This window comes from Syngnathus scovelli, chromosome 20 (genome assembly GCF_024217435.2).
Source record: "Syngnathus scovelli strain Florida chromosome 20, RoL_Ssco_1.2, whole genome shotgun sequence".
In the NCBI taxonomy this organism is placed as follows: domain Eukaryota; kingdom Metazoa; phylum Chordata; class Actinopteri; order Syngnathiformes; family Syngnathidae; genus Syngnathus; species Syngnathus scovelli.
In genome coordinates, this window is record NC_090866.1 from 7,276,836 (window position 1) to 7,291,129 (window position 14,294).

Genomic DNA, 14,294 nt, shown 5'->3' on the forward strand with positions numbered 1-14,294 from the left:
TGGTCACATAAATATTGACTGTTTTAAATCGTCACACTGTCAAGTGTGTTAGAAAATCAAGTACTGCAACCTGATAAGCAGGTTGAAGGTACTTCCTGGATTTTTGCCATGTGACTAAACACTGTGATTTCATTGGCTAACGCTCAGTCCCAGTTTATTTCCGGAAGTAACTTGACAGACTCAGACTTTCCGTCGCATCACTCATAACAAACGTCACAAGCTTGGTAAGTGTTTTACCCATCATTTTACGTGTTGTATTACATATTCATGTTGTAACGAATCGGTCGATATATTGCTATAATCATTTAGATTAAACCAGTGTTAATACTAACATAGCTATTCCTAGATTATGTAATCATAACGTAATCGCCTCTTTTTAAGACGTAATGTGACACAATGTGAAAATACCTAATTGAGCCGAAGTGTTAAAACGTGGAACACCAAATGAATTTGTGGTTTTGTGTTGTCTTACAGTAACAGCATGTATCGGTTAGCTGTTAGCTAGCGCTACATTCACTGGAAGTAGCACGTCGAAACTCATCCATGTTGTCAGAATTCCTCATTCTACGTAACTCACAAATTAACTTGATGTCATGCTGACTGTTGAAGACATTATAGGCGTTCCCTCACCCAGGAGATGGCACACTGGTTTCACCGAAATCCCCTTAAGGCTACAGCGCCTGTGTCCTTCAATTTATATGGTGTTGCAGGGAGCCCCGCTGCAAATAAAATCTGCAAGTAGGTCTGATGTGTTGATATATTAATGATAGTGTAATCAGATTTGGACTTCGACCTTTTTTTTTTTTATCATGATCAAACATTAGCTGTTAGTTTGATGTCAAACTGGTCTGTTGTGTCCTGATGAATGTCTTAAATGTTCTTTCCATTTGTCATATGATCTATGTCATCTAATGATTGTATTTGTGTTCACAAATTCAGTGACTTAAGGACAACCAGGGCAAGGCTGCTGGAAATGTTCACAGATGTCACCTGCAATGCAGAGATCATGAAAAGTGCCTCAGATGCATACTTCTCCCTCCTACAATGTCAGTTGTTACAATCACACAATGATGCAATTGTTGCTAATCAGATTATCTGAATTGCCATATATGTACATGTCTGGTGCTGTCCACTCTGAGAAAATATAAACATGGTTGGTCATATCACCCACACATGTTGTCTGATACAACAGGCTTCATTGTATCCTTGGATGGAACTACACAGGACAACAAGATGAGATACATTCAGAACTTCAAATGGACTGATACTTTACAAGGGAACACACCAAGGTACGGTTCAATTGTTTTCTCTTTAACACTGATGACGTGTTTTAACGTTCCCTTCATTCCATGCTGTGTCATCTTAGCGCCCAACAAGATGCAATCTTTGAACTGGTCTCCATGGCCTTCAATGTAGCGCTTTGGTACACCAAGTTCGCCTCAAGACTTGCTGGAAAAGAAAAGTATGTGTTACGCCGTTGTCTTTAAATGTTGCAAAAGTTTGTGCGTTTTTTTTTTTTTTTTTCACGAGATGTTTTCTTTTTTTTGACAGTGTCTCGGAGGATGAAGCAAAAGATGTTCACCGCAGCCTGAAAGTTGCTGCTGGAATCTTCAAAACTCTTAGGGTAAATAACACATAGGGACTATCTTGCCATGACCTCATGCTATAGTTTAGATTTTTTTTTTTCATCATATAGTTTAGATTTGATCTTTCCTTAGGAAACCAGTGTCCCATCACTAGAGAGCTGTTTTTGTTTTTTATGTGATTTACTGATTGAGAAAATGGCTTTTAATATCCGGCAGGAGGTGCACATCCCTCGTCTCATCACCCCTGCAGAAAAAGGTAGGGACCTGGATCCCAGAGTGATTGATGCATACATCATCCAGTCTCAGGCAGAAGCTCAAGAAGGTATGTTCCTTTCTAGCTGGAAAATGGTGTGCATTTACCTTCAATGTCAATGTTGTGTAATATGCACAAGTCTGCCAAGTATCTTTGAGTACGCAAATATTCTTCTTTATTCACAGTGACAATCGCCAGAGCCATTGAACTGAAGCACAACGCTTCAATTGTCGCAGCGTTGGCATCTGAGACTGCAAACTTTTATCAGAAAGCTGGTGATTATTTCAAGTCCAGAGTTATTTTCTAGTTGCCATTTGCAGAGTTGTTTTTTACAGTAGATCTATTTTGAGGTAAATTAAAACCATAATCAAGGCAGTACTGAAGCAACTGTTAGATATTATTAAAACGTGCTTATTTTTTGTCCAGATCACACTCTAAATACTTTAGAGCCTGAGTGTAGCACCAAGTGGAGGAAGTATCTCCAGTTGAAGTTTTACTTCTACATGGCTTATGTAAGTTTGTTTACTTGTGTAAGGGTGGAAAGTATTGTGTGATCTCATCGGCTCAACAATGTGTTGACAGGCGTACTGCTATCATGGACAGACACTGCTGGCGAAGGATAAGTGTGGTGAGGCCATACGATCGCTCCAAGAAGCAGAGAAGGGTATACGTCTTTGTTTTGATGATATGTATCTTAGCAGCATTATCTTGCGCAAATAATGGATTTTTGTAATTGTAGCTCACTTTTTAATTGGAGTAGTCAGGCAGGTTAGACTAGTTTTACAGTATCTTGGGTTTAGCCTATAAAAAAAAACAAATATGCTATGAAAATATGGTTGAAAATTGAAAAGTGGCTGCACAACTGTTTCATGTCCCCAAAAAGAAATTGGACATCTGTGGAGACTATTAAGAAACTAATATAGCAGGAAATGTAATCGTTTTAAAGCAATTGGAATGTTTAAAGCTGAATAAATTAGTTGTTTTTTTTTCTTTCAGGTTTTTCACTGAGGAGTTTAAATTGTTTGCCACTCAACCATTAGTGATGGGGGAAAAAAAAAACATTTGTTATATTTTTGTACTCCTCTAGATGGCACTGTTGGTTTTAGGAGTTTAAGAAATAGCAAGGCTATTTTCAATGTTGAATGTAGAGTGCCCTCTAGAGGACTAAATAAATACTGGTTCAAGAAGCAATTATTTTCTGTACAGGCCCTCATACTCACTTGCCTGGCTGCCTTCTTTATTTAATTAAAATGACGTATTTTTCTGCAGCTTATAACCGTGCTGAGGAATTGTGTAAAGAGTATCGTCACACCAAAGGTCCGGGATCCACAGCAAAACCATCTGAGCAGCTTTTCTTTCGCAAATTGGGTGGCTTCGTTAAGAACACACTGGAAAAGTGTCAGAGAGAAAATGGCTTTATGTGAGTCAAGTAATATGATTTTAATTTGCTGTTGTTGATGTTTTTGTCATTGTAAAATGATGTCACCGTTAGCACAATTTAACTAGATTTAATTTTTTTTTTCCAGATACTTCCACAAGGTCCCAACTGAACCTCCCCAGCTAGAGTTGAAGGCCAACTATGGCCTGGTGGAGCCAATCCCCTTTGAGCTGCCATCTCCCAATGAGCAGTGTACTCCGGAAGTTTATGCCACTTTTGACCTGACCAAGGGAGCCAAAAATGACAAGGTAGTAGAACTCGCCTTAAAGCATGTTTTGCTTCCGGGATATCAGTTGCTCCTGTGATTGTCTCTGATAAATCAGATGGACCACCACAATTATCTATTATTATATGTCCAATGAAAAAAATATTTTCCTCCTTCCCTTGTTTTTTTTTTTTTCTTGTTTTGTTTTTATAGTTTTATTAAATTTAGGATTGTATGATACATTAAAACATTTTAAATCATCAACCCGATATTAAGAATAACATACAGTCTGTGTTCATGACTGAACAATGAGGAAAAACAGGAAATGACATCATAGGAGAGTTCCAAGGTGAAAACCACTTCTGACAAAAAAAAAATACTAGGCTCGTCTTACATTTGACAAGAAACATTTTGATGGTCCTTTTAGCGAAATATTCTGTCGACAGGATGACATAGTTGTTTGGAAAATATTTGATTATAATTGTTTCTAATCACCTTGAAAGGCGCCTTATAAATAAAATGTATTATTATCTTTATTGTTTTTTTCTTTAGGCCAAACCTAAAGAGGAGGAAGTAAAACCAATGAAGGAACCCGATTTAAAGCCCCAGAAAGACACTGGCTGCATCATTTCCTAAATATATTTGTCATTCCTCACATGCTGCAGCAGCATTCGGTATCCACACAATTTATCCTCTCTTCTTTTACATGTATGCTGGAATGTGTTTGTGTATTTGAATATAACATCACAATCATTATTGTCATATCTGGTTATGGACTTTTTTTTTTTTTGAGCTCATAGTAAAGCCCAAGTATTTGTGACATTTGATTTTTGGTCCACAGGGTTAAGTATATTATACTACTATGGAAATATCAATAGAGATTTTTTTTTTTGGTATAAATCTGCAAATTCACTTTAGAAATCCGTTTTAGTTACCGTATTTTCCGGACTATAAGGCGCACCTTCAATGAATGGCCCATTTTAAAACTTTGTCCTTAAATAAGGCGCACCGGACTATAAGGCGCACTGTCGGCTTTTGAGAAAATCTTAGGTTTTTAGGTGCACCTTATAGTCCGGAAAATACGCTATATATGTTATTAGCTTTACATTAATTCATTCATTTAAATCTATACTGGGCAAACAAACAAATATGGTGAGCTACTTCATTTTAGGTGTAGCAGTTTCCAATGTTAATCATAATTATATTGACATAGCATGGATCTGTCAGTTTGTTTATTAAATTTAAAACATATAACAAATCTAGATTGGGATTCCATCCCTCATAATCATAGATCCTTATTTATTCATTTTATGTATATTTTAATAGATAACCTCTAACCAACAGTATTCAACTCAGTTTGACTCAAAAAATGGTGTCCATTTTTTTTTTATATAAATATTCTTGATACATCACAATTGCCTTATAAAAACTGCATACTCATGTTTACTCTAATTGCTGAGAATGCGCTGTTAATAGTTAACATTACTTGGACTGCAAGCTTTGTGAATACAATTAAAAATGAACAATTAAAAAAACAAAAAATAGGCTGTGAATACAATTAAAAATGAACAATTAAGAAAACAAAAATTTGGCTACTGCGAGCTTCGTGAGCTGAAGCGCAACCAGCCAAATTGTGTACACACTAATAATTTGAACTTGTGTTGTATGCTGCTCAACCTTTGTATCCATAGTTGGTCCACCTAGGATAAATAACAGTGAAAAATAAATTGCTGATAAAATTCTACAAAACATAAATGCAATGCGAAAAACAATTATTATTCTCTTCAGAACCGACTGATGCTTGTTTTGTATTTTCATCAAACTGCTTGTTCATCAGTATGGTGAGTTCATTATCATAATTGAAAATCATTGTAAAGTATCTGTTGTCATTTATGTAAACTGTATTACAATCAATATTAAATCACAGTTAAGTGATTTTGTGTTTGTGTTTTGGGTTAGGCGACCACCTATCATAGTTTGACAGAACAGGAAAATAATTTACGTTTATCATGGACTGCAAATTGGGCACCATTTTTGGCCATTTATTGAGATCATATTTGAACAATCTCGTCCGATTGTCCTGTGTGTGAGTACCACAAACATGCAAGTACCCCAACGTGGCCTTTTCACTGCTCACAACTTTAGTTTTGTTTTTTATTTGTTTGCTTTCACTTGTTAGTTCAAACCGAGACTGAGAGCGCTGTGTGACTGGCCTCACTTGGCGGAATGAAGGTGGAGAGTTTCCCTCAAACCTTTCCTTCTTGGCCCAGTTTCAGCAGATAAATGTCAATAGGTGCGTCAGGTATTAATTGTGGTTTACCCTTTTCAAATTAATGCTGACAAATTATTAAATATATTAAGGGTGCGTGTGTGGCTGCATAATTAAGACATTCTTGGTTACAATTATGTTGTTTTCAACAGCTTTTCTTAGTTTTTTTGCTTTAACTTGTGAGTTATAGGCCAGTTTCAAACCTCCCATTCATAGCAAAACTTCTTAAAAAAGTAGTAGCGCAGCAGCTTATTGATTACACGGTCGCCAATAATCGATATGAATCCTTTCAGTCTGGTTTTAGAACTAATCATTCCACTGAGACAGCACTTGCTAAAGTGACTAATGATCTCCTCATAGCTATGGATTCAAACCCTTCATCGGTATTGTTACTACTCGATCTTAGTGCTGCCTTCGACAGTGTAGACTTCGATATTTTATTAGAACGTCTTAAAAGTTGTGTTGGTATTTCAGGGTCAGTACTAGGCTGGTTCTATTCCTATTTATCAGACAGGACGCACCAAGTGGTCCATGGCAATACGTCCTCTGAGCTCTATAATGTTACGTGTGGTGTCCCACAGGGATCGGTACTTGGACCAATTCTATTTAATATTTATATGATTCCGCTTGGGGACATAATACGTAAATATAATATTAGTTTTCAATGTTACGCGGATGACACCCAATTATATATGCCGTTATCGATGACAGATCCGTGGGACTGTTGTAATCTTGAGGCGTGCCTTGCGGAGATCAAGCAATGGATGTCTCTCAATTTCCTTCGTCTTAACCCAGATAAAACTGAGATTGGTCCAGCTCGTTATCAACACTTATTTAAGGAAACCACTATAACTATGGATAACCGTACTATCACTCAGAGCGATATTGTAACTAATCTCAGGGTAATATTTAATTTGAAAATGTGATCACATTACCCCAATATTAGCCAACTTACATTGGCTCCCGGTCCATTTAAGATGTGACTTCAAGCTTCTTCTATTAACCTATAAATCATTGCATGGCTTAGCGCCTTCATATCTCGTCGACCTAGTTGTTCCTTATGTTCCGTCTCGTAACCTTCGTTCGCAAAACGCTAGTCTTTTAGTGACACCGAGGGCCAAGAAAATGTCTGCAGGGTCTAGAGCATTTTCTATTCGGGCTCCAGAGCTTTGGAATGCCCTACCAATGGATATTAGAACTGCTACCTCACTAGAAACATTTAAGACACGTTTAAAGACACATTTCTATGATATGGCCTTTAATTAACCTGTAGTGGGCGATACGGCTGGAGTTTGTTTTCGCTCCCTCTCCCCCCACCCCTCCCCGGCTGGGGAGGTGGTTAGGTGACACCCAAGCTGACAGCGGCTATCTGGATTCTCATGGACCAATTCAGGATGAGGGAACTGCAGCTTACCCTCCTCGAAGACACTGCCAGGACAATCGAGGGCACCTCCGGCAGCTCTTCGCTTTGACTTGGACATCCACTTTTTCATTGATTTTCATATTACGTATTTCATGTGCCCTCTCTGCATCCATTGCAGCCTGGTGATCCTGAAAGGGGGATCCTTCCATCTGTGGTCCCTTCTCAAGGTTTCTCATTTTTCCCCTGGTAGGGTTTTTTTAAGTTTTTCCTTGCCTTATTGGGAGCTTAAGATCAGGGGATGCTTTGAGAATAATTGTCAATTGTTTGTCTATATGAAGCCCTTTGAGACTGCTTGTGATTTAGGGCTATACAAATAAACTTGACTTGACTTGACTTGACTTGACTTGACTTGACTTGACTTGACTTGACTTGACTTGACTTCAAACCGAGACTGAGAGCGCTGTGTGACTGGCCTCACTTGGAATGAAGGTGGAGTGTTTCCCTCAAACTTTTCCTTTTTGGCCCAGTTTTAGCAGATAAATGTCAATAGGAGTGTCCGGTATTAATTGCGGTTTACCCTTTTCAAATTAGTGCTGACAAACTATTAAGTATATTAAGGGTGCTTGTGTGGCTGCATAATTACGACATTCTTGCTTACTATTATGTTTTTTTCCCTCGGTGGAAGAAAATGGATGGCAAGAATGAGGAAATGTTTTTTTGCTGCTCTCAAGTGCTGCACGATAATTTTTTACTCTAAAATTTTCAGGGTCTATGTTTTAATATTATGCCTCTGGCAGAAATCAAATAAAGAGATGTGAAGAGAAGAAGCACAGAAGCATGCAAACAACTGCATTTTAATGCAAACGTTCTCTCACCATGTCGCCCTTCACAACAGAAAAAGACTAACTGGGTGTGTGATGGGTGTATTCAAGTAACACATTAATCTAACAAATAGCTGAGACAATGCTCAAATGAGGTGACAGTTAATGACGTCCGTGCAATTGAGGTGAAGGTGGATGAGGTATTATCTCAAACTTGCAAACTTTGGCATTGCAATCGTAAGAAACTCTGAAAATCCACGGTCTGATAGACCGATTTGCTCAGACTTGTTGCTATTTTCTCAGCGGAGCAAAACAAAGGATTGACCATTGTAAAACATTTGCAGTTTGTGACAAGGCGTTAGCACCAGGAAATGAATTAATTGCAATTAACACATGACAGGGTGTATTATCTCTTGACATTTTGGCCTTAAGAGGAAGACCAAATGGGTGTGTGCGGAGTGCATTCAGAGTGAGTGTTTTCAGTTTTAACCTTTTTCTTGGCTGCTTTTGATGTCCGTGCATTTTTGGCGAAGGTGGACAAATGTTCAAAGTCAAACATCAGCTTGCAAGATGCTTGCCGGGCATTTTGGGACTCGATCTCTCTGCCCAAAAGTGAATGTATTTCTGGGATGTGTACATTTGAGGCTCAAAGTTTATTAGACGTGCAAGGCGTGATGCCATGGCGTGCATGCAAACAACTTCATTTTAATGCAAACGTCTCTCACCAAGTCGCCCTTCACTTTTTCCATAAAGACAATGTTGCAAGTTCTCCTAATAATTGTGTAAGTGACATCAGCACTGTCTCAGTCGTTTACAATCGATGCTTTATGAGCAGCTTGGCATGATTTGACACAAAAAAAAATAGTCCATGATGCAAAATAGGCCCAAGTTAAACAAGTGCACACCTACGCGATCATAAACATTTTGCACCAGCTCTTGTAAGATCCAAATGTGTTCGCTCCACGGGTGGTCGGTGTGTGACCAACCCATATCACTCACCAGCTTTTTAAAACCACCCATCTTCAAAGTTGGCGATACTACGGTGTACAACGTGAGGATGGAGGCCCCAAGTGGCACCTCCAATTCATATTTTGTCATACATATTACATGTTGCAATAAGATCAAAATCGCTATACCGTATTAAACAACCATATTGCATAGCGCATGTTTTTTCAATATCTTGCTGCCCAATTTCTAAGAGTTTGGGAAAGGTTCGTAAAAATGTAGGGAGCGTGAGAAAGCCTTAAAATATCTCGCTATAATAAAATTCAATATGTGCTTGCCACTTTTCATCTGTCGTAAGGGTCAGGACAGGCAATAATTCACATGTTGCAATAGACGTGATCGAGTTGAAGTGAAGACAACAGAAAAAGACTAACTGGGTGTGTGATGGGTGTGCGATGGGTGTATTCAAGTAACACAAACAAATAGCTGAGACAACGCTCAAATGAGTTGGCAGTTAATTATATCTGTGCATTTGAGGTGAAGGTGGATGAGGTATTATCTAATATGCAATGCAAACTTTGGCATTGCAATAGTAAGAAACTCTGAAAATCCAGGGTCTGATAGCCCGATTTGCTCAGACTTGTTGCTATTTTCTAAGCGGGGAAAACAAAGGATTGACAATTGTAAAATATTTGCGGTTTGCTACGAGGCGTTAGCTCCAGGAGATGAATTAATTGCAATTAACATGACAGGGTGTATTATGTCTTGGGTGTGTGCGGAGTGCATTCAGAGTGAGTGTATTCAGTTTCAACCTTTTTCTTGGCTGCTTTTGATGTCTGTGCATTTTTGGCGAAGGAGGACAAATGTTCAAAGTCAAACATGAGCTTGCAAGATGCTTGCCGGGTATTTTGGGACTCGATCGCTCTGCCCAAAAGTGAATGTAATCACATGTTGTTCAGTTACAAGTAATTTCATGTTAAAAAAAGAGTTGCTACTTACTCGCTAACTTGTGCACTCGATTCGCAGTTGGGCTGCACAGAAAATATCATCACAAAGAAAATTTGGAGACTGACTTCTCCTTTAAATATAGAAACATTAAAAGCACTTTCCTTGACTATTACTTGTAAGGTAAATGCAATAAAAAATAAATGCTGGTATGCGTAGCTTAATTAGTCATTTGTATTTAATTCTGTGGCTCGTTTGGGCACCACTCAAGCTTGCACCACCAAAACATGAGTTAAAAAAAAATATAATAATGATTTATACTTTGGGGGAAAAAAATAGCTAATAGGTGAGTCCATTGGTGGCAAATTGTGAATTTCAGGGATCCATTTTATGTGTAACTCAAATGAATCAATTCCTGCCCCTGCATTGACCATCGAAACATCTTTAAAGATGCAAACATGCTAACGTAGTATTTCTGGGATGTGTACATTTGAGCCTCAAAAAAGTTTATTAGACGTGCAAGGCGTGATGCCATGGCGTGTACACGAATGGGCCTTTTTTTTTTTTTTTTTTTTGGGCTTTCGTGAGAACATGAGTCCCACCTTTAATTAAGTCCTTCCTGGTTTCATGAGAAACACGATGCTCCTTTCTTTTCGTTGCTTGTTGCTGAGTCAGCAAAGGTTAAAGTAATTTTGATTGTCAACTCCACTTGAAATTAAAAAATTCCATTAATCCATTTGCAGTCATGCCAATTATAATGCCTCCTTCAACAATGAAACAATCCATGGCCCAACCCTGCAACAGTACCAGATAAATTCGGCAACATCTCTCACTCAAGCATCAGTTCTCCACTGAGAAACACTTGCAGCTTTCTTCTAGCTGGTAAGTAAATGGACGCATACTTGATCTGTTGATTTATTAGGTAATTCAGTTGGATGAGGGTGTCTGCACTCCACCAGTGTCCATCTAATATTGGCAACTGAAATGATGGGGAGGACAACCATTTTTTATTTGCAGTAATTTTAGAAACGCAATTGTTCTATTGACCTTTCCAAATTTGCTTTGATTTAATTTCTGTCAATGTTGAATGAACATTGCTTGTTTTTCTTTGTATGTTTTTCAGTCATTCAGATTCTTTGGTAACTCTCCATCCACCATTCCATTTAAAGTAAGGATGTTTCTGATTGACTGATCAAAATGTCATGCAACTTGGAATGACCTCTTTGTTTTCTATGATTTTGTAGCAACAAGATGCAGAAGTTAATTCTTCTAGCAGGTAAGGTGCACCAATGAAAGTAATATTTTGAAAAGTTTCAACAAGCTTGTTTTACATAAAAGTTTTAATATATGTCAATTCTTTTTTTTTTTTTCACAAGGCCTGTGTGCCATCATTGCTGACACATGTAAGTTCATTGTCTTGTGATAATTTGTACATAGCAGAAAATCTTATATCATTGTTACAAACTAATTCACAACTGGTTATTTTCATGTTTTCCCTGTTGAAACTGTTTTTTTTTTTTGTTTTTGTTTTTTTTACAAGGCCTGTGTGCCCCCTCCGCTCAGCCGCGTATGTTTATGTCTTGTGATGATTTGTAGATAGCAGAAAATGTTATATGATTGTTCAAACTAATTTCCAGCTGGTTATTTTCATGTTTTAGGTTTGGCAGCCCAAAACCTGGCGTGCGTGTATCAGAGCACCTCGGATCAAATTGGCGCAAACCCATTTGATATTTTGCGTGACATCGATTCTCAGCTGTGCAGCCAAATCATCTACAGCTCCCTTAAGCCTGCGCCGGTTTCCTTGAGCAGTTATGAAAAGAGAAAGTTTCAAGCCTTCGCTGACTTAAAGCAAAGGTCTGAATCTGACCACCATTTGCTTTATTATTGAATATGTTGAATAATAACAAGAAACATTTTTGTTCCAACAGCAATGAAGAGCTTCAAACCTTTTTGGAAGTTGATCTGTCTACTGCTGGAAGCCAGATGTAAGTCACAAAACAGATTGAGGCCTTCTTGTATTCCAGACTTGCTTGCTGTCCGGGCAGAATAGAAGTAGCTAAATAATAAATTGAATTGCAGTAATAAATACGAAAACAAAACATTGTTAAATTTGCTTAAATCAGGGGTGTCAAACTCATTTTTGTCACAGGCCGCATCGTAGCCATAGTTTTTTCGGAGGGCCATTGTGATTGCCAACGTCTTCTCTATACAGTATAGGCTACAAAACAAACTGATGAATAAATAGTTTTGAAATCAGAAACTGTTCAAATTTCTTAAAAAGATGAATGGTAATAAAAATTGCAAGCAATATCTCAATTTTTAAAAAAATCTAAGACAATTTGTAACTTTAGTAATGCAATATTTGTCTTCGCAAGCCACATAGAATGATGTGGCGGTCCGTATCTGGCCCCCGGGCCTTGAGTTTGACACCGATGCCTTAAATGATGTAATACTGTATGTTTTTAGAAAGTACACTAATATACAGTGCTATTTTTGTTTATTTAAAAAAAAAAAAACATTTTTGAAATGGATTAATGGCATTTGCATTGATTTCAATGGGGTTATAGATGATTTGTGAGACAAGCGTTTTGAATGATAAGTCACGGAACAAATTCAACTGGAATATCAAGGAACCACAGTACTGAAAAGAAGACTTGATTGGAAGCACATAACACGTGCTGTGCTTCAAGAAAGCGTTCTCTTTTTTTCGCAGATTCATACCACAAAACCGGGAGATTTTCATCGCATCTGTAATCGAGCATTTGGTCGCTGGGAATTTTGATGGCCTAAACATCAAGTGGGCAGCTGAGAGTAACAGCAGTCGACCGGACATTAAGCAAGACTTCAGTTCCCTCATAGAGGTTTTTGATCTTGATATTGTTGTTCTATAAATGGGAGCAAAGACTTAACGATGGTGTTCTGCTGAGCAGACACTGAGTGGCAGGCTGGGCCAGCGACAGCTCAGTCTAAGTGTCTCCGCTGCAGAATCTGACATCGACAGGAGTTATGACATCTCAGCGCTTTCCAAGTAATCACAAATATCATTTTTTTGGCAACGCTGTATTTACTCCAAGACGGGCAATAACTCAAGTGTGTTTTACTTGAAGTGACGTGGACTTCTTCTATGTGATGTCCTTCGACGTTGACCAATCCAGTGATGATCCAGCAGTGTTCCGTAATGCGGTAATTAAGCACGACTATCAAACTTTATCCATAATTAAAAAATTTTTTACATAACATTGTGGCCTGTGTCAAAATTTAAAATAATGTATAAATACAATTACATTGAAAACCTGTTTGCCCTTCATTCAGCCTTTTTAGTATAAATCACTGGCTGCTACAAAAAAAAAAAAAAAAGAAGGGCAGCGGGATGTTTTTTGGACAACTCTTGCCTGAGAATTCTGAATTCTGTTCTCCTGGCCTTGTGTGTTTTCCTTTTATTTTAGAGAGCGGCGATGGAGCGCTTTCACTTAGATGGTGTTCCAAAAGAAAAGCTTCTCATGGGAATCGCTTCGTATGGTTATGGAGCTGAGCAAGCGATCATTCCCAGATATGAGGTAAAATCACGTGACACTGGACCATTCAAACCTATGATAAAACATGATGTCCAAAATTTAATATTATATATATATTATATTTGAATATTTTAGCAATCCAATTATTCACCGGAGGAAGTTTACTTTGACAGCCCTGAGACCATTGAGCATAAGGTAGTCAAATATCAAGTCAAATTTAATCCCTCATTCTGCTGTTAAAGCTTTTTTTTTTTTTTTTTTTTTTATTTGCTACCCATCCAGGCCAACTTCAGCAGTGAATATGGAGGTGTCATTGTCAAGGCTCTGAACCTGGATGACTTCAATGGAATGGGTGATGACGGGAACTATCCTGTCATCCAACGTCTCCATGACAAAATTCTTGAATAGAAAGCTTCCCTTTCTATGATGACGTGCAATGCGGTGAAGGAACATATCACTTATAACACAGGGGAATGGTTTCATAATTTCACCCCAAAATTTCCTTGTCATACGAATTGGATACATCATTTTGGCGATCAAAAGAATGGATACAGTTACATATATTCATTCATTGGTGGAACTACTGTCTTAAGTCAGACCTAAGCGCAAACTGGCTTCAATTTTCGACACGTAACACATGATCAGGCCTCATTCCAGTTTGTGCTCATCAAAGTTTGAAGGGGTATTTTGGCATTATTTGTGGGCTTTATTAATGGTGACGTTAATCTACTGCTGATAATGCGATGTGCACGTCTGTTCTTACCATACATTCATGATCTTCTTCAGCTGTTTGTGTGGAACAAAATGCAATAAAATGTCTCAGTTGACAACAACACTTGGATTCATGATATGGCAACAAAAACAATGAGATGGAAATGAATACAAACTTGTGATGCTTACCAAATGTAAACAATCGTGTGTATGGGTGGTTCTCAGAAAGTATGGTTCAAGAGT

The 14,294-nt window shown here is 38.0% G+C and overlaps 2 protein-coding genes across 3 annotated transcripts; both read left to right on the forward strand.

The window, feature by feature from the left end:
- Positions 1-64: 64 nt before the first annotated feature.
- Positions 65-5,417, forward strand: brox (BRO1 domain and CAAX motif containing). The gene is made up of 13 exons (XM_049756827.2): positions 65-224; positions 610-738; positions 940-1,046; positions 1,193-1,289; positions 1,367-1,462; positions 1,552-1,624; positions 1,803-1,908; positions 2,025-2,114; positions 2,266-2,351; positions 2,422-2,503; positions 3,109-3,259; positions 3,366-3,525; positions 4,035-5,417. The coding sequence occupies exons 2-13, from the start codon at positions 638-640 to the stop codon at positions 4,116-4,118; spliced, it is 1,233 nt and encodes a 410-aa protein (XP_049612784.1). The 5' UTR covers positions 65-224; positions 610-637; the 3' UTR covers positions 4,119-5,417.
- A 5,196-nt stretch (positions 5,418-10,613) lies between these two features.
- LOC137839750 (chitotriosidase-1-like) lies at positions 10,614-14,173 on the forward strand. Of its 2 annotated transcripts, none has more exons than XM_068649115.1 (12): positions 10,614-10,707; positions 10,949-10,993; positions 11,070-11,101; positions 11,202-11,228; positions 11,484-11,679; positions 11,754-11,810; positions 12,539-12,686; positions 12,756-12,853; positions 12,933-13,008; positions 13,272-13,382; positions 13,476-13,535; positions 13,623-14,173. In XM_068649115.1, the coding sequence occupies exons 3-12, from the start codon at positions 11,077-11,079 to the stop codon at positions 13,746-13,748; spliced, it is 924 nt and encodes a 307-aa protein (XP_068505216.1). In that variant the 5' UTR covers positions 10,614-10,707; positions 10,949-10,993; positions 11,070-11,076; the 3' UTR covers positions 13,749-14,173. The 2 variants fall into 2 exon arrangements, with proteins under 2 accessions (XP_068505216.1, XP_068505217.1); XM_068649116.1 differs by lacking the exon at positions 10,614-10,707 and adding an exon at positions 10,717-10,747.
- Positions 14,174-14,294: the final 121 nt, after the last annotated feature.